The sequence below is a fragment of the Gilbertella persicaria genome (genome assembly GCF_025201335.1).
Source record: "Gilbertella persicaria strain CBS 190.32 chromosome Unknown B0P05scaffold_43, whole genome shotgun sequence".
NCBI classification, from domain to species: domain Eukaryota; kingdom Fungi; phylum Mucoromycota; class Mucoromycetes; order Mucorales; family Choanephoraceae; genus Gilbertella; species Gilbertella persicaria.
Window position 1 is genome coordinate 192,387 of NW_026252004.1, and position 25,033 is coordinate 217,419.

The 25,033-nt window shown below is 38.7% G+C and overlaps 9 protein-coding genes across 9 annotated transcripts; 5 read left to right on the forward strand and 4 right to left on the reverse strand.

Moving 5' to 3' along the window:
• Positions 1-356: 356 nt before the first annotated feature.
• Positions 357-2,831, forward strand: B0P05DRAFT_476813 (DNA mismatch repair protein MutS; the record flags this gene model as incomplete). Its single annotated transcript, XM_051574929.1, has 2 exons — positions 357-488; positions 531-2,831. The coding sequence occupies 2 exons, from the start codon at positions 357-359 to the stop codon at positions 2,829-2,831; spliced, it is 2,433 nt and encodes an 810-aa protein (XP_051431646.1).
• Positions 2,832-6,607: 3,776 nt separating this feature from the next.
• Positions 6,608-7,123, reverse strand: B0P05DRAFT_459722 (uncharacterized protein; the record flags this gene model as incomplete). Its single annotated transcript, XM_051573994.1, has 1 exon — positions 6,608-7,123. A coding segment is annotated over one exon (516 nt), but the record flags the coding sequence as incomplete, so codon positions are not given.
• Positions 7,124-8,413: 1,290 nt separating this feature from the next.
• On the reverse strand, positions 8,414-9,447 carry B0P05DRAFT_555882 (uncharacterized protein). Its single transcript, XM_051579847.1, has one exon. The coding sequence runs from the start codon at positions 9,367-9,369 to the stop codon at positions 8,509-8,511; it is 861 nt and encodes a 286-aa protein (XP_051431648.1). The 5' UTR covers positions 9,370-9,447; the 3' UTR covers positions 8,414-8,508.
• A 1,471-nt stretch (positions 9,448-10,918) lies between these two features.
• B0P05DRAFT_555884 (uncharacterized protein) lies at positions 10,919-11,559 on the forward strand. The gene has a single exon (XM_051579848.1). The coding sequence runs from the start codon at positions 11,059-11,061 to the stop codon at positions 11,326-11,328; it is 270 nt and encodes an 89-aa protein (XP_051431649.1). The 5' UTR covers positions 10,919-11,058; the 3' UTR covers positions 11,329-11,559.
• Positions 11,560-11,965: 406 nt separating this feature from the next.
• B0P05DRAFT_240687 (uncharacterized protein) lies at positions 11,966-12,959 on the forward strand. The gene is made up of 2 exons (XM_051573314.1): positions 11,966-12,860; positions 12,925-12,959. Exon 1 carries the CDS (start codon positions 12,145-12,147, stop codon positions 12,532-12,534), a length of 390 nt encoding a protein of 129 aa, XP_051431650.1. The 5' UTR covers positions 11,966-12,144; the 3' UTR covers positions 12,535-12,860; positions 12,925-12,959.
• A 721-nt stretch (positions 12,960-13,680) lies between these two features.
• B0P05DRAFT_574359 (uncharacterized protein) lies at positions 13,681-14,617 on the forward strand (the record flags this gene model as incomplete). Its single annotated transcript, XM_051581558.1, has 4 exons — positions 13,681-13,715; positions 13,768-14,240; positions 14,269-14,281; positions 14,338-14,617. 4 exons carry the CDS (start codon positions 13,681-13,683, stop codon positions 14,615-14,617), a joined length of 801 nt encoding a protein of 266 aa, XP_051431651.1.
• Positions 14,618-15,926: 1,309 nt separating this feature from the next.
• On the reverse strand, positions 15,927-16,694 carry B0P05DRAFT_555895 (uncharacterized protein; the record flags this gene model as incomplete). The annotated part of the gene is made up of 1 exon (XM_051579849.1): positions 15,927-16,694. A coding segment is annotated over exon 1 (203 nt), but the record flags the coding sequence as incomplete, so codon positions are not given.
• A 1,049-nt stretch (positions 16,695-17,743) lies between these two features.
• B0P05DRAFT_456396 (uncharacterized protein) lies at positions 17,744-18,310 on the reverse strand (the record flags this gene model as incomplete). The annotated part of the gene is made up of 2 exons (XM_051573949.1): positions 17,744-17,923; positions 17,981-18,310. Coding segments are annotated over 2 exons (510 nt in total), but the record flags the coding sequence as incomplete, so codon positions are not given.
• A 5,418-nt stretch (positions 18,311-23,728) lies between these two features.
• Positions 23,729-24,046, forward strand: B0P05DRAFT_476862 (uncharacterized protein; the record flags this gene model as incomplete). Its single annotated transcript, XM_051574935.1, has 1 exon — positions 23,729-24,046. The coding sequence occupies one exon, from the start codon at positions 23,729-23,731 to the stop codon at positions 24,044-24,046; it is 318 nt and encodes a 105-aa protein (XP_051431654.1).
• Between the last annotated feature and the right edge of the window lie 987 nt (positions 24,047-25,033).

The following is a 25,033-nucleotide window of genomic DNA, read 5'->3' on the forward strand; positions in this document are numbered from 1 at the left end:
AGAGAAAGAGAAAGGGTCAAAGAGCTCCGCTCATTTCTTCTTTTTCTTGTCCTACCCACTCGTTTGGATTTAAGAAGGTTTTTTGTTTTTTCTTTTTTATACTGTCACTAGTGCTGCACTTGTCACTGGTTCGATTTGTGTCTCCTTCTATTGTCTTTTCTTTTTTCTTTTTTTTTTTTAGGAGGAGAGAGAAGGGTGCTTATATCGATACTCCTGACGAAAGCCACAGATTCAATTTTTTTCATTTTACTTCATTAGTTTTTGACATGTGGCGATATGCAACTCGGTTGATGCGATCGATCCATACCACACCTGTAGTACCTAAACGAGTGTCCAAGCTTAAACTGAGTGAGATGATGGTTGATCATACATCAGCACTTCCTCATGTCACATTACCCACTGGGTCAATTGTATTGGATACTGTTCGAGAATACACAAAAGCTTATCCACATTGTGTCTTGTTGGTACAAGTAGGTGACTTTTACGAGGTAAAAATGAACTTTATGAGACAAGCAGAAACTAATAGTCAGTTGTATGAATCCCATGCGACACATTATGCTGCTCAGCTCGACTTGAAACTCACAAAGAAAGCCATCAGTGCTGGTCATGTGGTTGATTTTGCTGGATTCCCTGTACGTGCACTCGATCGATACTTAGACATCTTGGTCAACCGACTTCAGTGCAAAGTAGCCTTATGCGAGCAACTGGGACCTGTGAGTCGACAAGATCAGTCTACGCTTGGCATGCAACGACGTATCACGCGTGTGTTGACACCAGGCACTGTGATTGAAGAACGGTTTCTTGAACCCAATCAATACAATTACCTTTTGGCTATTTATCCTCAAGATGAATGGGTAGGATTAGCATGGGTGGATGTATCTGTAGGTGAATTTGTGATGCAACAGACCGCCTTGAGTCGACTCAAAGATGATTTGGCCCGTATTCGTCCTCGAGAAGTGATTTTGCCTGAATCAATGCAGTTTCACAGTCTGGATCAAATGGATGATTTGACTCGTCTAGTGCTGAATGATGCCTCCATAACCATCAGTTATCAACCTGATAGTCAGTTCAATGCACAATTAGCAGCCAAGACACTCCATAGTATGTTTCATCATCGTCTGCCTGATTTCAGTCCTCAAGAACTAAGTGCCAGTAGAGCCTTGATGATGTATGTCAATCAGACACATGTCCACCGCAAACCCAAATGGCAAAGACCCACTCAATTCAGTCTGAGCGATAATGTGTTGATTGATAGTGCAGCCATGAATTCATTAGAACTCGTCAAAAGTCTTCAGGGCAAAAGAACAGACAGTCTATTGAGTGTGCTGGACAAGACATGTACAAGCGCAGGATCACGACTGTTGACACGATGGATATCTTCACCACTCACGCATGTAGTCGACATTCAGTCTCGACTCAACATAGTGGATTATTTTGTACAAGACAAGTTTTTGTTACAAGACATTCGGTCCTTGCTAAGATCAAGTACAGATGCACAAAGAGCCATTCAGCGACTCGCATTAAAAAAAGGTCATTATGCAGACCTGGTTCAAGTAGGCTATACATTGGATGTTATGCACCAAATACATCAAAAATTAGCATCTGTATTACCATTACAAGACGTGCTGAATGACATGGATCCCCATGTATTGATAGCAGAGTATATCAGTGGGGCATTAGACCATGACAAAATACAAGGCAACACAAAAGACTATGGCTATATCAACCACAATTTTCATCCTGACCTTGTCAGTCTACATCATCTCCTGTCTGAACTAGAACAACAAAAACTTGCGCTAGAGACTGAATTAAAAAGCATATGTGGTCCCTCCATTCAATTAGTGACAGAAGGGCCATTGAAGCATCTGATTGAAGTTAATGCTCGTCAAGCCAGACATCTACTCGATCGATTTACTGATGCAGTCCCATTAAACCATACCAAGGCCAAAAAGAGATTTGCAGTGGATACGTGGACTGATATAAGTATTCAGTTAGACAGTGTTCAATCTCAAATCATGCAAGTGGAAAGCCAAGTGTTTGACCAAATGGTGGACCATGTATTAGACCACAGTGCTAGCATCTTACTCAGTTGCCGACAATTGGCTCAACTAGATGTCTTGACTTGCTTTGCTCATCTAGCTATCGAACACAACTATGTTAAACCACGTATTACCCGGACTCATCGTACCCTGATTCAAGGCGGAAGACATCCTGTAGTGGAGGCCAACTTGGCTAAAAAGGGACAGTCCTTTATTCGTAATGACTGTGATATAGGCCATCCTTATCGTATTTGGTTATTGACAGGTCCTAATATGGGTGGCAAAAGCACTTTTTTAAGACAACATGCGATCATTGTAATTATGGCTCATATGGGATCCTTTGTGCCTGCAGATCGTGCATGGATAGGTGTGACAGATAAGGTCTTTAGCCGTGTAGGTGCAGCAGATAACTTGGCTCAGAATCAATCAACATTCATGGTGGAAATGAGTGAAGTAGCGACTATTCTTGATCAAGCGACTGCCAAATCTACTGTGATTATGGATGAAGTAGGCAGAGGCACATCAACCCAAGACGGATTCTCATTAGCCTATGGCATTCTGGACTATTTACATCAACACATTCAATGTCGCACACTGTTTGCTACACATTACCATGAATTAGCAGCAGCAATGGAAGATTATGCAAGTTTAGGATGCTATCATACAAGGCTTGAAGAGAATAAGCATGGATTTCGATTTGTACATCAAGTGGAGCCTGGTGTTTGTCGACAATCGCATGGTTTAAAAGTAGCACAGCTTGCAGGTAAAATGCGTTGGATGTGTACGCCTTGATACTGAATGATGTAATAGGACTACCTAAAACTGTTGTTCAGAAGGCACATATGATGTCTCATGTACTTAAAAAAACTCAAGTGCATATAACACCCCATCTCATGAAACAAATAGATTGTAAATAATGATATACCCCCTCTTTCTTGCCAAGCACTTTCAAGCACACTTTTAGGTTGAATTTAAATAAAATAAGAAAAAAACGCTTGTGGGATGACATTTAGCAAGAAATGAATGAGTTTGTTTCCCTAAAGAGGAATACTATACAAGCATCTTGTTTCATTAATGGATGCAAGCAACCAAGTAACTGTTGTATACATGGCTATCTACGTGACTATTCTCTAGAATGACTCGGTATCTTAGATTGCAGGTGTATTCAGGAGTGAAGTAGGCACTGAGCCTTGAATTTGTACTCTAGGTTATTCAGTCCCTTTATTTACCATCAGATTATCCATGGAAAGATACTCAGTTCATTCAAGGGATGCTATATTTTATATAAATAGAGAGAAACAACAGAGTGCAATAAAAGTCAACTTTCTTTTAGCCGTTTTCAGATCTTACTAATCACCCAGCGACTCAGTGAGTTCAATCGCGATCAAGCGACTGACTTGAAAAATTAACTTCTATTCATTGAACTTCGCCCAGTATCGCTCACCGGTTGAATTTCACCTGATAGTCTGATTTCGGGCGAACAGCACTCTGATCAGGTTTTACAGTGGATGTCAGGCTGTCGAGTGAAATTGACTTGATAACCGCTTACAGGTTAGTTTAGTTGATATCAGGTTGTTCAATTGAATTCAGTTATTGGTTGAATTCTACCTGATAGTTTGATATCGGTTGTCAATGATCGTTTTCAGGTCTTTTCAATTGATAAATATCTACATTTGATTCGCTCAATGTTTATTATAAAAACGTACAATTTATAATAGTTTTATTCCAATCATATTACTTTGTTTATTTACTTTTTAATACTATATGATTGGTTCTATTTCTACTAGCTACCAGATAATTTTTTTACGCCTGTATTGCTTGCTAACCCAATGTTTATCCTGTTGAGCCAGTAGTAATAGTACAGTCCAGTATACTTGCCTTCAGGTCCTCTTGCTGTTCACTTACCTTGTTGTATGATCACATTCTGTTTAGCATTAACATATATAGTCTTGGTCTATTTGCAGCAATGTATTATTTATGCTAGAGTTAGTAAAGAGATCTCAAAAATGTTCATTACTATAGTATAATACCTTTAAGCTGGTGAAATGACATTATATGAGAGAATTAAAGGCATTGGAATATAATCTAATCTTTTTCTTAGACCTTAATCGTATCTTTTTGAGTTGAAATAGTAGGATTAGGCAATTACCTTTAAGCAGTCAGTATGCACTCTGAAGTTTTAAAAAGATGTGCAGACTAGCTTAAGTTATTAGTAGGTCAACCATACGAATAACTCACCATTGAATAATCTTGAACTGCAAAGGAAGTAAGTAAGCTACTACTGTAAAGTCCTATTAAAAAAAAGAGAAAATGGCTGTATACCATATACGAGAACATATCTGCATCATAAAATAAGACATAATCACGCATAATCACTGATTAACAAAGAGACATGCAACAAAGAACCTAGAATTACTATATATTTTTTTAAAGTGTTTTATTTATTGCTCCACGTAGATGAATGTAAACCATTGTCAAGAGATGGGCGCAAATTAAAATGTTATAAAATAAAAAATTAAGAAAATAATTGAGGTAGAAATAGAAGAGGTCAAGTATGGGCTAGATGATTTGGGTCATCTAGTTTATCATCTATCTATTAAAGTCTTGAGTTTATGTGTTTCTCTGCTATCTGTGGCTGCAGACTAATACGAGTTTTTTGCAATAATCTTTGGGGATCAAATGGTATATGATCAAAGATGGATCTCCAGTGAGCCTTCCAAATTTCCATTAATGCAGTGAAAGCTACGTCTTGAACAGTCAGATTGCTATTTTGACAGTACTTGATAGGACGAAAGTCCAATGATTGTATTGCCATAATTGTATTGTCGATTGTAAATGTTGGCCACAGGAATTCAAAAATCAGCTCACGCCAAAAGAAAGCCTTGGGTGGACACATAAACAACAAATGGTTGTCATCTTCAGCATGGAGTGTACAAATTAGGCATATAGAAGACCGAAAGGTAGCTGGGATGAAGCGATTCAGGCGGACTCGAGTGGGCAATTTATGTAAAATAAATCGATATACCACGTTTCTTGTTACAGAAAGCAGCGGCATGGCCCAGAATTCAGGCCAGAACTGTGAGGACCGACTTTGCAGAATCGAAGGTAAAGGTTGAAGAGCAAGGTAGTTCAAACGGTATGCCTTTGCCGGTATGGACTTGATTGAGTTGGAACTATCAGGTAAATCTAGACAACTCACAAAAGACCGGAATGACAAAATGGCAGCATATGGAGGAGTACCTATCAAGTGTGGAGGAGCTTCTAAATGAGCAGCAAAAAAGGGGAAAGGTTCTACCTTATGTCTTTAGACAGCTTAGATTAACTTTTGTTGAGGGCCTCTCAGTTCTTCAGGGATATCATTGGCTGGCTTCCATTCTATGACTCGAGTAGAAGAGTTGAACGACATGAAACTACCAACAAGATGACGACTAGCAATTGGCAGATATGGACAATTTGGGACCACTGAGTGCATGACAGCGACAAATGGCAAGAGTAGACAAGCAGCAGGGTTTAATTGCATAAAGTCAAAGTCCCGAGGAATTCGATTCAAAGAAGCATATAAAAGATGTATTGTAGAGGTTCTTGTTTTAGGAGCAGAGACAAGCTTTATGAATCTCTTAGTGTTCGAAAACAGCAAAGGAACCTGAACATGTGTTGCCCCAGTTGTATTCTGTAAGTGAATCTGCAAAAGCTTTTTCCAGTGTGCAGCAGATGAATCTAGTAACAGATGCATTACCTACCGAGAATACAGATCATATCGTTGCAAATCTAGGTCTAGCACTCCTAGTCTACCAACATCTTTTGTCTGTGTACAAGTACTCCAAGAAATTTTCGGAAAAACATTTCTGTTCATGAAATGGCTTGCTAGCGATTGGATGCGAGAGAGTTCTGTCTTGGTAAACGGAACCACACGGAAAAGGTACCAACACTTAGAAAACATCAGGGCATTGATTACCGTTGTTCGTCTCAGTACTGGCAGATTGCGTAAAGAATGCACATTGAAGCGTTGTTCTAGTTTGGCCAGTAGTTCAGCAAAAAAGGTGGTTCTTTGTTATAGGGATTATAGCAAAGGAAAGCCAAGGTATATTGTTGGTTAACTATTTTCAATTGATATTACTCGTTCAATTTGAAGCGGCAAAAGGTGTCTAGACCAAAATTGAAAGGATTTTCTTCCTTATAGAGATACTGTGTCAGGAATAAGACAGACCGAAGAATACTTTGCAGGCAAAATGAGCTTATCAGTTGGCTAGAGAATATAGAGATGCTTATTATATTATAAGTTGATAATATAACTGACGAAGAAGTAACTCAACGGCAGAATATTTAGACTATTTATACTAATATTAAGGTAACATGGAATATAGGTGAGGAAAGGGCTAAGTCATAACATGACTAGTCTTGGCATTACGTTCTACCTCATGACCTGAGGACTGAGTCATTTGTACATGGAAAAGTGGCATTGTTTGTCTTGGCATTGTTACCTTAAAACTACGCCATGGATGCTGGTAACTAGATGCTGGTAACTTGATGCTTGAAACTAAGGGTTGGAACACTGAGACAAGCGTGCTAAGGCTAACTAAGCTTGCTTGGTTCATGACATCCTCGCTGGTAGGGTTATGAAGCAGAGTGAGAGCGACATGAACAAAGCTTTTGACCGTGCTTTCCCTGGTAGAAGTGTCCAAAAATGTACGTTCCCTAACGGTGATTCCAGTCGTTATAGCCTTCTGCTTGGAATCCTTAGATTCGAATCGTGCCTCGATCAACATATCCTGTTTGTTTGGATTGGGAGTGTAGCCACTTAGATGTTGAAATTCTGCAACTTTGCCAAAGGTATCCTGAATCGCTTTATAAGCCGCAATATGATTGACAAAGGTACCAGGAGGAAAGGTGAACAAAAAAGAGCCTGTAGTAAGTGATTGACTAACAATGCTAGCTGCTTTGCAATTCAACATCTCGGATTCAAAGCTACGCGATTTGAAGATGATTTCAGATACGTACTTAGTCGCGTTGTTTTGGGAGCTGATCCTCGGTGTATGAGGGATGCGCAGTTTGTTACCGATCTCGGCAACCTTAGTCCAAGGTATTTCACCAAAGACTGTCATAGTTGGATAGGACAAAGAAGTTTGTTTTTAAAGGTTTGTTTATTATCACTACTCAAATGGCACACTCAAACTTTCTATTAGTTATGAATATGCGAAAGAGCCTTATCCGCAGCTTCAATGGATGTCTTCCATCTTGGTTCAAACATGTTAAAGATCAGACCATCACATAATCACAAATTGACATTTGCATCAATACCAATGGTAGACGAGGTCTGTGCCCTGATCATGTACCCAGTTCTTGTGTACCTTAATCCATTCAACCGATTAGCTAGTGTATACACACTCAGTCCCAAATCAGGGATAATCAATTATCATACAAACAGTATAAATACAATACAAAATATAACCTTTAATAAAGCAGACTTCTTTTCGGCCGTTTTGGTTCTAATCGACTTATTGATTTGACCATTTTATTAGTGATTATATCACAATCCCTACAGTCCGCAATTTATTTTACGAGAGAGTCAACACTCTATTTTGGAGGTAAAAAGAATTTGTAGAGTCTGGCCAATGGCTAATTCAACACATCAGCTACAGGTTGAAGTCACAATGCCGTGTGTCTGATTTGTTTGTTGTTGCTTTTGGGTACTCTATTTTGTTGAATAGCTCTTGATCTGTATATGTAATTTGTCTTTTTGAAGGTGTTGTTCTATCAAGGAATGAAGTAGCTGTCGTTTGGTATAACTTTGGTAAGAATCGGGTCAGAACTGGTAGAGTTATGGCGGTTACAAGTTTGAGCCAATCGAAGTGCTTTAGTGATTCGACCAATCACAAGTATTGTAAGTTTCGCGAGACGTTCTGGGGAAATTCAAGAAAAAGATGCTCTGGGTATGAAATTTGATTGACAGATTGTATTTTCGCTCGACAAGTATTCTTTGATTACTTTAATTGTTTTATTATCCCTTCATTTGATTCTTTCTTTATTTTTGCTTGTTTTGTTTATTTTATCTTATTCGTTTATTTATTCATGTATTCTATCTTTGGTGTCACGATTGCTCTGTTGTTAATGGCTGTATAGTCTATTGTTCTGTTGTCAAACCTGTGTTCCCTCAAGAAAAGTTTATTTGGAAAAGCGATTAACTCAAAAAAGGCCGTACTTTGATATTCTTACGAAGTGATAAGTTATCAAGGCTGAATTAGTTGACTGTTCACATTGTGTCACTCTCATGGTTCGTATAGTTAGATGTAGATCTAAATGTGAGCACACTTTACTTAGAAAAAAAGAGATAAGTTAACTATTAATAAAGTTGAAAGACTTGTAAAATCATTCTCTTGCTTTGCTTTACTACATAATACGTGTTTTATTTCTTTTCTTTACAAACAAGATATTTACTACTGTTGCTATGAACTACTTTGATATCAAATATCTATCTTTTTCTTTTATTTGAGACCCTTTCCATCACAAACTCCTCCCAGTCATTGTACGTGATGATGTCCTCTTCCAGCTTCGTATTTTTTAGGACTGATAGTACTTCTTCTCTCAATATATAGTCAGTTTCATCATCGACCATCCAGTCATTATCTTCTTCAATATCCCAGCCAGCAGTGCTATCAGAACGTAATTGAGTTTCATCAATATCGTCATCAGTTGAGAACTTTGCCATCTCTATTTCGTAGCGATACTTTGTTTCTAAGGCGGCGTTGAGTTTCGAGTAATTTATCATGACAAGGCGCTTCAATGAAAGGACAGCTAACAGCAAACGGGCAAAAGAGGCAGCATGGGTTTCTTCTGCTGGAAAAGCGAACGTTCCTTTAATGTAAGTGATCATATTGTTCTTTGACACAAATTTCGTTCCATAAATGCTTAGTTTCAATCCTTCCCACTGACATGTTATTGCTTCAAACTGATCCATGACACCTAATTTCTGAAGGCATTTGGTCCATTTCTTTAGCATGCATTGTTGTAGTATCTTTCCTTTCTTCAAATCACTCTTCACACCTTTTAGGCCTGGCTTCTCCTCTACAGAAAGATAATCAACACCATCATTGATATTGCGAAGAATGAAATCGACACGTTGGTTAGGAATATTTTTTAATTCTTTTGTCATATTCGAATAGCAATCTGCTCGCTTTGAATTGAAATAATCATCGCATATGAAGGCATTGTCCCATACTGAGGTATACACATGCGAGCGGTACCAAGATTCATTATGTTCTTTTTTCAGAAGTTGTCGCGAACTCCAAAGTTCTACCGCATTTGCTGTAGCCAGCCTTATATAACGACACATGGGATTCAAGTCTTTTTTGGCGTAAAACTTACTCAAGATTGTATCAATGTCGTCCTTGTTTTTACATTTGGAGATATCAAGGAGCATTTGTCTTTCTTTTATTGTTGTCATTGGCTGTAGTTTAAAATTAAGTTGAATTTTCATATCACGCATATATGGCTCGAATCTCTTTGGTATTTTATCACTTGAAAGATCCAAATTCCCACCATTTCCTAACTTCTCGCAGAGATAAGCCATCTTGTTCATTGGGGTCATTTTATGGAAATCATCTTTCACTGCATGCTTTTGTCTGTCATCTTGTTGATCATCTTGTTCATCAACAGAACTCGTAATTGCACTGTTTTCAATATCATCCACAATTTGTTTTGAATACAATAGTTTTTTGATAGGTGTTGCAGTAGAGATTTCATAGATGCTTTCTTTTAATCCATGAATCTTCTCTTCTTCTCTTGTGTTAAGCTTTATGGTAATATCATTTATTTTTTGTTCTACTTCATCCAAATATATGCTTCCTAACTTCTTCAAGTTTGTTTCTGTTGGCCGCATAACAAAGTTGGCTTGTATCAGAGTCTTTACAGCATCTTCATACTTCCATTTTAGCATGACATGTTGATAGAGATATCTTGCTATTATCTCTCTTATTTCTTCTTCGTTTTCAGTTATATTCAGTCTTGTTGGGCTTAACATTGTTGAATAAATACAATGGTACAAAAGAAAAAAAAGTGTTGTAATAAAGCTTTTACTACGCGCAAAAGTTATCAAATCATACCCCGACGATGTCTCCATAAGACGTGCAGTGCTTCCAACAAGTAATGTCACAGCCAATCAAAATCTATACCACTGATCAATGAAAAATGATGTCATTGGTCAGCCAAATTAATATTATTAGCCAATCAATGAAGTTGTTGTGAACATATATGAATTCATATGCATAGATCGATAAATGATGATCATGGCAGAAAACCAGATCACATCTATGGCAATTGCAATGGATCTATAGTCAATGACGTTCACTCATTCTGCTAGAAGTACTACATCGTCTTCATAGTCAGAGATTATGAACCTATTGACTCTGTTATTATTAATGGCCCTCATAAAGTGACAGTTAGAGCTGACAAACACATTAGCATTGGCATTTGACAAATATGTAATAGTTTATTTAAGTTCAGGTCAGATCATGTACTATTGGCTGAGCTGACAACTTCCTCTAAAGGCATTTCTCTTAATTGCTCCTGATCTAACAAATCAATCCGTAGTCAAGAAGCTAACCCAAAACAATAGTTTGACCGAGAAGAAAAAGTATAAATACCTTGACATTTTATAGCAATTGAAGGATAACATTTTTCTTGGAGAAATAAAAACCTATACAAGTTCTAACGGACTTTGTGTTCTTACCTTTTCTCTTATTGAATATCTATTCTCTCTTCATCTCACAACAAAAGTCAACATTTTTAGAAATCACGTCGTGATTCTTGGCACCCGAGAAATATAAATAGAGAATGAGTGTCTTCTTTTGGTATTTTTTATTTTTCAATACTTTACAATTCAACATGAGTACATTATTTCTATATGAAGATGGACATGGCAATGTTATTGAAGAGAATGGTGGTCCTGAGCCCATAGACTACATTGTTGATCAGGATGAATTCATTGTTAAGACTATTGTTACTCATATAAAGTACTTGGGAAATGCAGTCCCCAGTGACTTGTCCAATGTTGTTAGAAAAGCCAAAAAATGAAAATATTCAAATTAAGGAGGCAAAACCAAAGCGAGAATATGTACGTTATAAAGTCCAGGATAAACTTACGATTTTCGATCTGAAGATTGAAAAGTGTATGGCTGCATCAGCTACAGCAAAGCAGTTAGGCATTCACCCTCGAACAGCTCATGGATGGGTTAGCCAGTATAATGCGTGCCCTGACAGTATTTTTGAGAGCTGTAAAAAACGTAGTTCGTAAGTGCATCTTAACTAAAGAACATAAAACGACTGTGATCAACTTCATTGATCCTAATTCCTCTGCTACTGTTGTTGAAGTGATCGAGCATTTATTGAAGGGATTTCATGATCTTAAAGTATTACGCAGCACTGCTAATAACTTTATGAGACGTGAATGCAACCTTTCGTTGAAAAAAAAGCAGATTTTCATTCTATTGAGAGAAACTAATGTAGTGGCCAGTGACAGTTCCTGAGCTTATATATCCTTCTTAAAAATGACTCTCGACGAAATGGACAAACATCCACATTTGAAAGGCCACTATATTGTTATGGATAATGCACCCATTCACACGCATGAAAGCATAAGGAAGTATATTGAGTATTGAGGATACAGATATGTGTATCTTCCTACTTACTCTCTTGAGCTTAATCCAATTGAACAATCCTGGACAGTGGCAAAGAGTAAGGTTAAGTGTCATAGGTTTTTTGCAGGAAGACACTTTGTCCAAGAGGATTACAGAAGCCTGCAACAATGTGAAGCAAAGTCATTTCGAAGGGTTCGTCTCGCATTCTTACCAGTGTTGGGATAAATGTCGAAACAGGCAAACTATGTAATGACCCCAACGAATATGCGATCACGGAGAACAATAAGTGGCAATCAGACAAAATCTACAAAGAAAAGCACCGTCTACACTCAAAATGTGCTGTCTACACTCATTAAATCGTTGATCATCAAGTTTGTTTTAATGGATGTATGTTATTCGATGCCAAGATGTTTATCCTTTAGACTGCCTTTATTGTAAGTTACCTCGTTTTATGAATCTGGATTGTGTGTTGAATGTCACTGGTGCTGATCGCGAAGTTGACCTTGGAGTATCAAAGCTCTACTCTTGTCCCCGTACAAACCATAACTGTTGTTTCCATTAGTGCTGCTTTGGCAAATAAGCTGCAAAATGAGGATATCCGTGATTTGTTTGACTACAAGACTGATTTCGATCAAAATGCACTAGACAATCAAGGTATTTACAAGGATGTTTTTTCTGGTAGTGTGTATCAACAGCACAGATGCAACAACATCATCCAGTACAGCTCCATCGTAATCAACTTGTATTTTGATGATTTTGTCAGCAAAAGTCAACAGAAGCCATTGCAAATGATCATTGCTACCATTCCGAATATTGATCCTATGCACCGCTATATGTTAGAAACACAATCACTTTGGGATTGACACCAGGCCCAAAGAAGTTGAAAGATGTTTGGTCTTTTTTGAAGGTTTATATCGACGAATTAAACGAACTATCACGTAATGGTATGATTGTAAAGAAAGATGGTAACGAAATATACAGTTGTCGCGTATATATTCATGATTTGGGTGGTGATTTGGGTGGTGATTTGGTGAAGCTTGGTGAGCTCACAGGAATTATTCGTACTGCTGAATTTGGGTGCAAGTTGTGCAATGTACGTGGTGTTCACCTTCAAGGTAGCTCATCTGGTGAACACTTCTTGTATAAAGGTTAACTGAGATCAATGCATGAGATGGTCAATGGCAACCCTGTAAGTACTAAACTGAATATCACTAGAATAGAACAAATACTAATTAGATCTTTCTTGTTTATAGGATATCAACATGCCTGCTATTCATCCTCTAATCACCAGTGAAATCTTGGGATTTTGTTCGGATTGGATTTTGAGATAGAATTTAACTAGTTTGTTATATTTTGTTGATAATATAGTAAAAGCTTTATTGATATAAGTATATGATGTAATTGATAATGTAATATTGAGTTATCTTACTTTTTCTAATTCTCGAGTAATGCTTGAGACAATATCCGAAGAAAAAATAAAGTGATAGGATAGATGATAATTATATAAAAAATTGAAGGATATGTGTAACAGGCACACAGCAAAAAAAGAAAAGGGAAGACAGAGACAACTCAAAGGTATACTAAGTACACACTATTTCGCAACCTTTCACCAGCCTTCCTACTTTTAGCGGTATCGACTTTTTCCTCTATGACGAACTGCATGGTATTGCTCGTGGTGTCAGTGAACTCTGCTTCAAGCTTCTTTCGTCCGAATACAATGAAAAGTTTCGTCCTATCGTTGGTGACAATGATTTATATACGTTCGATGTCAAGCTTAGAAATAAATCGCAGTTGGTTCCAATTCTTGTAAAAGAGATTCAAGCATCGCGACAATACATTCCCACTGTATTTGAAAGCTCTTGGGAAACTCTGAATGGCGACAACAGATTCATGGACTGGCTAGATTTCCTGTTGTATATGATTCCAACTTTAGTGCTCCATCGTCTCAAACATGAAGCTACCAAGAAGGCCTTCATGAACTTGATTACTGGCTGTGTTCTTGCATCGCAATGACAAGAAATAAGGGCCAATCGACTCAACGAGCGTGTGTTTACAGCCAACAATCATAACCTATGTCACCTCAAGCGTATTGTCAGCCGTAACGGTGTTATGAAGTCGATCAGTGCACGATCAATGGAAAGAGCAATCAACAAGTTCAAGAATTTGATCACTTCAAAAACACAAGCAGGTGTAAATGCTTCCAATGTCCTTCCTCTTCAAAATGGCTTTAACTCTTCTTCGACAATAAAAGCAATTGATGGATTGGAGACAATTCGCCAGTATAGCTCGGCTTCTTTTAGAGAAAACGCACAGCAATCTAGTGACTATGGTCAGCTTTGGGAGCATTTCTTGGTTGAGGATCTCTCATCAGATGCTGAAATATGTTCTGGAGTCCCAGCTTTCAAACTTGTAAAAGCATTCAAGTCGTTTTACTCTCGTTTTTCTGGTACTTCTAGTTCTTCTAATGTTGAATTGACAAGTCTCCTTTTTGAAAGTGCCGCTCGCTTATGGAAGGACAACTATGTATATTCTTCAGTAATGGATCGCCACAAGAAAAACCTGAAGAATCGTAAACAATATTCTTTTGTTTGAAGTAGCTGGTCAAAGAAGGTAAGATATAAAGAAAGGATTGTGTTGGTGGTGGTATTTACCTAAATATCATCTAGTGTATTTTGGTATGTCGGCTTCGTACATTGTTACTTGTCCCATGTGCAAGATGGGGTGCTGCACTTTTTGGCAATTGCAGAAGTCATGTGCATGCATGCAATCGAAGGTGAGACTGGGATTCCGGTTGTTGGTAGAAGTCGAAGGGCTTTAAGGGATAGAAAGTTTGTCGTGTTTTCTGTGGAGGGGGAGGTGCGGTCAGTTGAACTTGTTCAGTATTCGGCAAATGCTGACAAGTTCAAAATCATCTGGCCGTACATGAAGTACAAGAACTGTTTGTAAGGCAGAAAACCTGGTGATCTTCCACCGGTTTACTAGCTGACAAAAAATCAATACTACATATCACGTGGTTTTATCGTTTTAGGCCCAGCATACGTTATAATGGAGTAAGTTTATAGCCAATCATGAGTAACTTTTTTTCGACGTCACACATTCAGAACAAAAAAAAACTATTGCATCTGAACTCTTTTGCTTCGTAATCACCAAATACTATAAATGAATGTAGTTCTAAACTAAGATAAAGAGAGAGTGAGGTAATGACACGTATGCTTCAATCTAGTAACACCTTGTTCTATATGTGTATTAGGAGTGTCACTATCAATTGTATGGGCGACTAGAGCAGTATCAATAAGGCAGCCAACAAACACTACCTCTGGTTGTGCGTCTTTCTTTTCTCCTGATGGCTAGCAATGTTTGGAGTGTGGGCGAATAGAGCAGCACTCGTGGTTGTTGATATGGGCGACTAGAGCAGTATCAATAAGGCAGCCAACAAACACTACCTCTGGTTGTGCGTCTTTCTTTTCTCCTGATGGCTAGCAATGTTTGGAGTGTGGGCGAATAGAGCAGCACTCGTGGTTGTTGATATGGGCGACTAGAGCAGTATCAATAAGGCAGCCAACAAACACTACCTCTGGTTGTGCGTCTTTCTTTTCTCCTGATGGCTAGTAATGTTTGGAGTGTGGGCGAATAGAGCAGCACTCGTGGTTGTTGATATGGGCGACTAGAGCAGTATCAATAAGGCAGCCAACAAACACTACCTCTGGTTGTGCGTCTTTCTTTTCTCCTGATGGCTAGCAATGTTTGGAGTGTGGGCGAATAGAGCAGCACTCGTGGTTGTTGATATGGGCGACTAGAGCAGTATCAATAAGGCAGCCAACAAACACTACCTCTGGTTGTGCGTCTTTCTTTTCTCCTGATGGCTAGCAATGTTTGGAGTGTGGGCGAATAGAGCAGCACTCGTGGTTGTTGATATGGGCGACTAGAGCAGTATCAATAAGGCAGCCAACAAACACTACCTCTGGTTGTGCGTCTTTCTTTTCTCCTGATGGCTAGTAATGTTTGGAGTGTGGGCGAATAGAGCAGCACTCGTGGTTGTTGATATGGGCGACTAGAGCAGTATCAATAAGGCAGCCAACAAACACTACCTCTGGTTGTGCGTCTTTCTTTTCTCCTGATGGCTAGCAATGTTTGGAGTGTGGGCGAATAGAGCAGCACTCGTGGTTGTTGATATGGGCGACTAGAGCAGTATCAATAAGGCAGCCAACAAACACTACCTCTGGTTGTGCGTCTTTCTTTTCTCCTGATGGCTAGCAATGTTTGGAGTGTGGGCGAATAGAGCAGCACTCGTGGTTGTTGATATGGGCGACTAGAGCAGTATCAATAAGGCAGCCAACAAACACTACCTCTGGTTGTGCGTCTTTCTTTTCTCCTGATGGCTAGTAATGTTTGGAGTGTGGGCGAATAGAGCAGCACTCGTGGTTGTTGATATGGGCGACTAGAGCAGTATCAATAAGGCAGCCAACAAACACTACCTCTGGTTGTGTGTTTTTCTTTTAAAATTATACACATTGACCTAATCGCTGCTTATCCCATCAAAGTTTGGGCCTTTTTTTTTTCATCAAGTGAATACGCATTTAAAAAAGAATAGTTTTAATATAGAGCATAGCTAATATAGATATAAACAGGTAAATGAAGACAAGCAAAGAGAAAATTATTATTCAAATATTTTTAGAGAGGACAATATATAAACAAACGACAAAATGAGTGGATTCGTCATAGTTAAGTACAATAAAATAAAAGGTAGCATATAAAAGCGAATCGATACAGTAATGATCGTAATACAAGGCATAAGCATAGAAAAGTAGCACAAAAGGAATGCATTTGATAGAAGCTTAAATACAAGGAAAGGACTTGAAAGCATGAAAAAAGAAAAAGAAACGCTTAGATGTAGCCTAAGTTGCCGGGTCTTTCAGGTTCGAGATCTGAATCATACATGATGTATGGCCAGATCGCTTTGAATCTGTGCTGATTAGCAGAATACTGAACCAGATCAACAGAATAAATTATTTCTTTCACAAAAAACAATTTTTTTTCTTCTAGGGATTGAGTACTTCTTGTGACAATAGAGATCGAACATTGACCCATGTTTGGCCATCACCTCAACAACGGTAAGAAAGTGTACCTCATTATCTTGACTATGGGACATATAGCACTGCACAAAACTAACATACTACCAGGTGCTATAAAGACACAATCACTGGTCAATTCAAGTTCTTCACCTTTTTTCTCTTACCTTCTATACTGATCCACTTCAAACATCACAATGTTATTGGCTCTTGTTTCGTCTCTATTCATCACCGACGAGAATACATTGTTGTGCTTCCGAAGTCTACCAGCAGTTTCAACAACGGTTTTGGATAAATCAACAGATCTGCTTGCACTTCTTTAATAATAAGCCTTGAGGCCAGCAAGTATCTTAATGGCTGGCACACCCGCAATCTCCAAATGGGCAACGAATAGATTGTGGAATTCAAATGATTCCCAAAGTTGCGCGTATCCATCAGGCTTGGCAGGGTGTTTTCTAAAAGAGTCATACGAATACTGACGTGTGTTGGTCTGTTGAAGTCATATTTTCTTGACAGCAGGGGAGCTGAATCCAATTTACTGCTTTAGGACGTTTGACGCATTTGCATCAGCCTTTATCTTGGATGTGACCGATTGTTCTTTTCATAGCTCTACAAGAAATGGCCTTGACAACACCAATTCGAGATACAACATACTTAAGATGATATAAATTGTAGATGTTCATTGTGGAAGCATGCTTTGTCAACCTACCACCTTCGATTTCATCCCCAAAAAATTGCGCCATTGACAAAAATAACGGTCCATCTTGTTCAACTCAAAGCTAAGGCACATCCTCGAACTAGCGACGTGATGGCGTTTCTTGCTTCAACTTTCTCAATTCTTGTCAGCATCAAAGTGGGAATAACGTACAATAGCACGTCTTGCAAATCAACAAAGCTAAGAAAAGCTCAATGCATCCCATGCACCTTCAAATTGAGTTGGTATATATTGACGAGAGGCGATCATTTCTTTGGCGACTATACTGAAAATGCTGGTAGTGACGGCGAAGGAGTAGTTACTTGGATCAACAATGTAAGACTGATTTTTCTGTGGCGACAACATGTACAAGTAAAGAATAGATACATCACGGGCAATACCATGCAGCTCATTGTATAAAAAAAAGTCAACAGCGGTAAAAGTAGGTAAACGAGTGAAAAGAGGAGAAATAGCAGTAGTACCATTAGCCTATTGTTGGCTGATTAGTATATATTCAATAGCAGCAATTGATTTCACACAAATTACTTCGTTACCATGAATCATATCATCCTTTGTTTTAAGCTGGCGTTTTTCCAAAAAGTACATACCATTCGAGTTGCTCTCAGCATGGACACCACACACATCACAGAAGTTACATCCCAATTCAGCAGCATAATGGGTCTTGGTTAGTTCAGCAAGCTTCACCAAATCACAGTCAACACCATTCAAATATACTCTGCTTTGATAGACAGTCTCACCTTTTTTTTTCACGACCATACCATTGTGTGAAAGCAAGTTGATTTGATCGATATACGGCTTGATAAAAGACTTGACATCGTTGGGCTTCGATGGACCAGGAGTAAGACTCAAAGTCAACGTATTCTCGGCAAGGTAACGTCCAGAGGGGCTAATGTTCAGCAGTGTGGCAAAGACAATCATTTACGATAACCTTTGATGTAACTTGCTGACAATATACATCACCAAAAAACGCATCAGTATACACTTCTTCGATCTCATCCAGTTGATCATCAAACTCTTCCTTATACTTAAACAGCTCACGCTGATCATCATGTAACATATTTGCCAACAAATCACCAATTTTTCCAATAGTTATCTGTTGATATTATTGTTCAAGCTAATGCCGCTGGTAGTTGTACTCATAATGTTCATCAAATTTCTGTAGCGCAGTCTGGTATAATGAGTGTATGCAACAAGGTAAGCATCTTCGATATCGTAAAGCATGCATCCCTTTGGACAAACATGTTGACTGATTACTTCACTGGTAGTGGCGTTGATCACGAGTCTTTTATAGGTCTCAGGACTAGGGATAATACCCTCAAAGACTAGTCAATTTAACAGTAAGTGTGGTGATCTGAGCACTTTCAATACAAAATATAATAAATAATCTTTCATCATATAAATGAATAATCACTTATAGCACTATACATTATAAATATTGATTTGTGATGACCTGAATATTGAACTTTTGCAATCTGCACCTTTATTTTGAGATTCATTATTTTGTCATTATATAAATTTACGTGTAACCAAGAGTGTAATTCTTAATTACAACTCTTTCATTCACTTTCATTTCTCCCCATTTTTCTCTAAAACTCCTAAAAAACACACATACAACCTCAAGACTACTTTTATAATTATCACTTTTATTACCAGCATCACTTGGTTAGTTTTAATTATAATTTTCAATCATTAGTTACAAACTTATTAACAAACAAATAAAGTTGGTATTATTCTTTTAGTTAAAACAACAGTCCACAAATTATTTGGTGCCTTCTGCCAGAAAAGGTCGAGTTAGGGGAGGATATACCTCATTTTCTATATAATCCAAGCCTCGAAACGATCTCCTGGTACTATTACTGCCTCTAATATGTTTGAAATTCCTAAATTCAAGCCAAACTTCGATGACCCCGAGTTATGGCTTTATCGTTATAACAAGTCTAGTGATATGAACGAGTGGAAAGAAAATACTCGCCTTAAGTATGTCGATAATTGCTTCGATCAAGACCTTCAATTGTGGTATATGCAAGAAAATTTCAAAACTTGGAACCACTTCCAAGAAGCTTTCCTTAATAAGTTTGCTAAGAAGGTCAACTTCAGTAGAATCATTTCCGAGTTCACTAGATTTAAAATGATGCCCAATGAAGACATTTTAGAGTATATAAAAAGATTCGAACTTAAACGTACAATTTACAATTCCGAGATTAAGAAGAGGAATTCTTCAAAATCCGCTGAATTTACTAAAGGAAACCCTCAACCCTCAGACAAGGATAAGGAACAAAACGAAGAGATCGAAATAATGATTACCGAAGCAGGTCTGCTTAAATACTTCATCAAGGGTATAACCTCAACTGGTATCAAGAGACAAATCAGATCCGAAAAACCCAAATCCTTAGAAGAAGCTTACTCCATTATCAAGGACATCTATGATAGTGACGATTCTGAAGATGAATCTGATGAGTCCGTCCAAGAGGATACTAAGATAACTAGTGATATAGACACTAGACAAAAGGATATTGTTGCTCGACACCACAAGAACAAGCAAGATGAAACAATGAACCAATTGGTCAACGAGTTCAAGAACATATCTTTACTGGTCGCCAAATTAGTCAAATCCTCTAACAACAAAAGTTCTAAAACTACTAAACGAACTTGCTGGAACTGTAACTCTACGGACCATCTCACTAAGGATTGTCAAGCTCCTTGTAAATTATGTAAAGAAAACGGTCATCGTCACTACGAATGCAAGTTGTATAAATCTAACTCATCCCAAAGAACCAAAACCCAATCTGAAACTATGCTCATTGAAGAACTCTACCTTTCAGAGAAGCGAAGTGCTTCAGAAATGGATGTAGACCCCACCAACATTCGTAAGACTAGGTCGGGAACTCAATACGACACTCCAGGAAAGAAGAGAATGACTTCACCCAACAGATCAGTTTCTGTTGCTAACATGACTGTTCACAACTCCGCCAAAATTAAACCTAACAAGACTAGCAATGGTGTAGCAATCCAAAAGTCCCCACACCATCCGTTATTGCCTATGAATGACACCTCTATAGTTGAACAGCAAGTCAAGGACCGCGTTGATGAAATTGTACAATCTCTTCTCAATGATAAATGCCACTCACTCTCGTTACAGGACATTTCTATCCTGTCTCCTGTTGCTCGTACTCGTATAAAATCCAATATTACTAAGTCTCAAGAGAAGAAACCTACTCAAAAACAGAACAGTAGCGTTAATCACTCCATTGCCTTACTCGGAGAAACTGAGGATAACCTACCTAAGGGTAAAAGTGCGCCTCGTACGAATGGTACCCTTAACGGACACCCTGTTGAAGTCATCCTAGATGGTGGATGTACATCTTATATCATCAGTCTTAAAATGGCAAAAGAGATTGGTATCCGAGATGTCGAGCCATGCAATCACTCTGTCATGTTTGGTGATGGAAAGCACTATGATCCCATAGGGATAGCAAAGAATATTCGACTCCAAGTTGGTGATTCTGAAGCCGTTTTAATCAATGCCATGTGCTTTGACGTTGGTGATAAATACGGCTTTATTGTTGGTCGTGAAGGACTGCACGCCCTTAGAATCGGTACAGATTGGTCGTCACATTTCTGGTACATCAAGAATGACATGGGTACCGTACCTCTCAGTGTACATTACACTAAGAATGTGTCTAGAACCAACTTGAATTCAGATGATGAAGAATATCCCGATGATGATGATCTTGCGACTGACAATGATTATAATGAAGATTATATCGATCAAGATGATAACGAAGAAGGATATCTTATCGTCGAAGCATCCGATGATGAAGAGTGTCTAGAAGCTGAAGGCATTGATAAAAATTCCAATGGTGAAGATAATAGACTCGGTGGGCTTATTGACCGTATCGCCCTTTATGAAAACATTGATGACATTACCAAGGTCAAACTTATCCAACTGATTAACGAGTATAAGGACTGTTTTGGAACAGGCTATGAACATCTTTCCCAAACGAACCTTCTTAAATTTCATGTCGATACGGGAAATGCCAAACCCATTTATAAGCGACCGTACGCTTTCCTCTCTTTATCCGAAAAACAAATGCTCAAGAAGGACCTTGAACTTATGGTACAACAAGGAATCCTTATACCAAACACCCACGTCCCAGGTAATTCGTCTCAATCAGGCTGGTCATTCCCTTGCCGCTACGTGCCCAAAAAGACAGGTGATAAGAGACTAGTGATAAATTTTCGAGAACTAAATGCTGTTACGGTTAGAGACACTTGGCCTTTGCCTAACGTAATAGACGTTCTTGAAAGTCTTGCAGGTGCACACTGGTTCGGTATCTTGGATCTCCTAAAGGCTTTCCAGCAAATAGCTGTAGAAGAAGATTCTATACAAAAGCTCACAATCGCTACTCCTTGGGGAAATTACTCCTATCGATGCATGCCTTTTGGTGTTATCAATGGACCGTCTAGTTTCAGCCGTTGCGTATATCTCGCAATCCAACCATTTCTAGACGTATTCGCTACCAACTACTTGGACGATGTGACATTATACTCCAAATCTGAAGAAGATCACCTAGAACATATCAAATTGTTCCTCGAACGTATGCGTGAAGTCAACCTGAAACTTAATGCAGACAAGTGTGACTTTTTCCAGACATCAGTAACCTTACTTGGCTTTGAGGTTTCTCGTCGTGGTATCTCTCCTTCCCTATCCAAAATGGACAAGATAAGGAATTTTCCCCGCCCTCAAAATGAATCTGCTGTAAGAGGATTTGTCAACCTTTGCGGATTCTATAGAAGACACATACCTGGTTTTGCAGATATTGCAGCACCTATGAATAATTTACTCAAAAAAGAAATCCTTTCATCTGGAATAACGATTGCGAATCCTCATTCAATGGGTTGAAGGAAGCACTGATCAATGCCGCTACGTTGGTCATACCAGATCAAAACACTCAGTACCGATTATATTGCGATGCTTCTGAGGTTGGCATTGGTGCATGTTTAGCAACCATTGACGAAAATAACGAGGAAAGGCCTGTTCTTTTCCTATCTCGCAAACTACAACCTGCGGAAACGAGGTACCCCACTGTCGAAAAGGAACTACTAGCTGTCATTTATGCCTTTAAAAAGTTGCGCAAGTACTTGTTGGATCGTAAATTCATACTCTTCTGCGATAACTCGGCTGTCTGTTACCTTTTCAAAAAAAATGAACCATCCCAAAGACTACAAAGATGGATCATGTGCACACAAGAATTCTCGTTTGTTGTCAAGCATCTCCCATCGAACAAGAATAGTGTCGCAGACGCATTATCTAGGTTTCCTCCTCGAGAACATGAAGGTTCAGAAGATGGCGAAGACCATATAGATGCTCTTTTTGATCACTTGATGATTGAAGAACAATATAAGCCTGTAAACTTTGAAAATTGGCTTCAAGACTTAACACATTACTTCCTCTTCCCAGGAAATACTGGTACCACCCCCGCTACCAAAAGAACATCCTTGAAATATCACTTTGAAAATGATAACCTCTACCGAAGAGTGGGTCAGAGAATTGTTTTGGTACCCCCTATTCATGCCCGACAATCTATACTACATGAAGTCCACGAAGGACATGGTCATTTTGGTATTCACGCATCATGGGCAAGATTGTACAAGGACTACTGGTGGCCCAACTGCTATCAAGACTTAAGAAAACACATCAAAACATGCAAAGAATGTCAATTATTCTCCCACCCAATTACAAACGAACCTTTACAAAGGGTCCCTATCCATTACATGTTTGAACAATTTGCCTTAGATTTTGTTGGTCCCTTACCAAAAACTTCGAATGGTAATATGTATATATTAGTTGCTGTTGAAGCCTTTTCCAGATGGCCCGTGGCACTCGCCACTACCAACACTGAGGCCAAAACCGTGTCTAGCTTCCTATACAAACACATATTTTGTATGTTCGGTCCTCCCACTCATATTCTTACGGATAATGGTGCTTCGTTCGATAACGAAATCGTAGATAATTTCATCAATCTGGTCAATACTCATCACAAGTTCACTGCCCCATATCGCCCTTCTACCAATGGTCAAAACGAACAAATGAACGGTAACCTGATGCGTGCTTTGAAGAAATTGTGCATTGACAACCCCAATGACTGGGATGATCACTTGGATGCCGTATTATATGCTTACCGAACTAAGGCTCATTCCGTACTCAAGATATCACCCTTTGAGTTTATGTTTGGACTGTCACCACTCTCCGCTCGCCAAGATCCATTACAGATGATGGGACGCGCTATGGGAATGGAAAGGTTGACTGAGATATCTGATCGAAACAACCAAATTCAAGATTACAATGCCATGAAAGGCGAATATGACTTGCAACCCAGGTTTCGAAGGAAGTTCTTCCCTCCCGGAACTAAGGTCATCCGTGTGAGACACAACAAGTTTTCGAAAATGGACACCAATTTCAAACCCGAAGTTTTTACAGTAACAGCATCGTTCAATAACGGTACATGCCAACTTGCGGACGGTGTAGGTCGATTGCTCAAAAGACGTGTCAATATTAGCTCTTTGAGACAAATCCACCAACGTGGTTAATTTGTCTGAGGGGAGCATGATTTGTGATGACCTGAATATTGAACTTTTGCAATCTGCACCTTTATTTTGAGATTCTGTTGTATACACAGCATTATTCATCCCTTCTTACACTAGTTATGCCTTAAAAGAGCAAGTATTAATATCATGTATAAATATATCTTTCAATCACAGTTTTATCCGCAGCTTCGATGGATGTCTTCTATCTTAGTTTAAACATGTTAAAGATCAGACCATCACATAATCACAAATTGACTTCTGCATCAATACCAATGGTAGACGAGGTCTGTGCCCTGATCATGTACCCAGTTCTTGTGTACCTTAATCCATTCAACCGATTAGCTAGTGTATACACACTCAGTCCCAAATTAAGGATAATCAATTATCATACAAACAGTATAAATACAATACAAAATATAACCTTTAATAAAGAAGACTTCTTTTGGCCGTTTTGGTTCTAATCGACTTATTGATTTGACCATTTTATTAGTGATTATATCACATTTTTTTCGATTAAGAACGTATATTTATCTCTACTTTATACTACCTACCTTACTATGTCTTCTCCTACTTCTGATTCTCCCATGGATACTTGTCAAGACTATCCTGTCTCTTCTTCTGGTTTTTCTCGTACGGCTCTCCCAGCCACTTACTTGGAAACTCTCCAGCAAGCAGTCAAGGATCTGACAATTGAACTTGTCATCTTGGGAACTAAGGTTGCTAATCCTCCTGAGGGTTGTGATATCACTGTTTTGCGTTCAGATCTTGTTGCTCGTACTAGAGATCTTGACCTGATCAAGCAAGCTTTGGTAAAGGTTCAAGGCCCTGCTATTACTACTCTGTCTTCTTGGCCCTCTGCTCCTTCTTCTGTTCCTGTCTGCCCACCTAATTTACCCATTTTTCAATGGACAGGTGTGGTTCATGACCACCAAGCACCCATCTTTTTTGATGTTACGGCTTGCCTCGTCCGCTTTGAGGATGTTCTCTTTG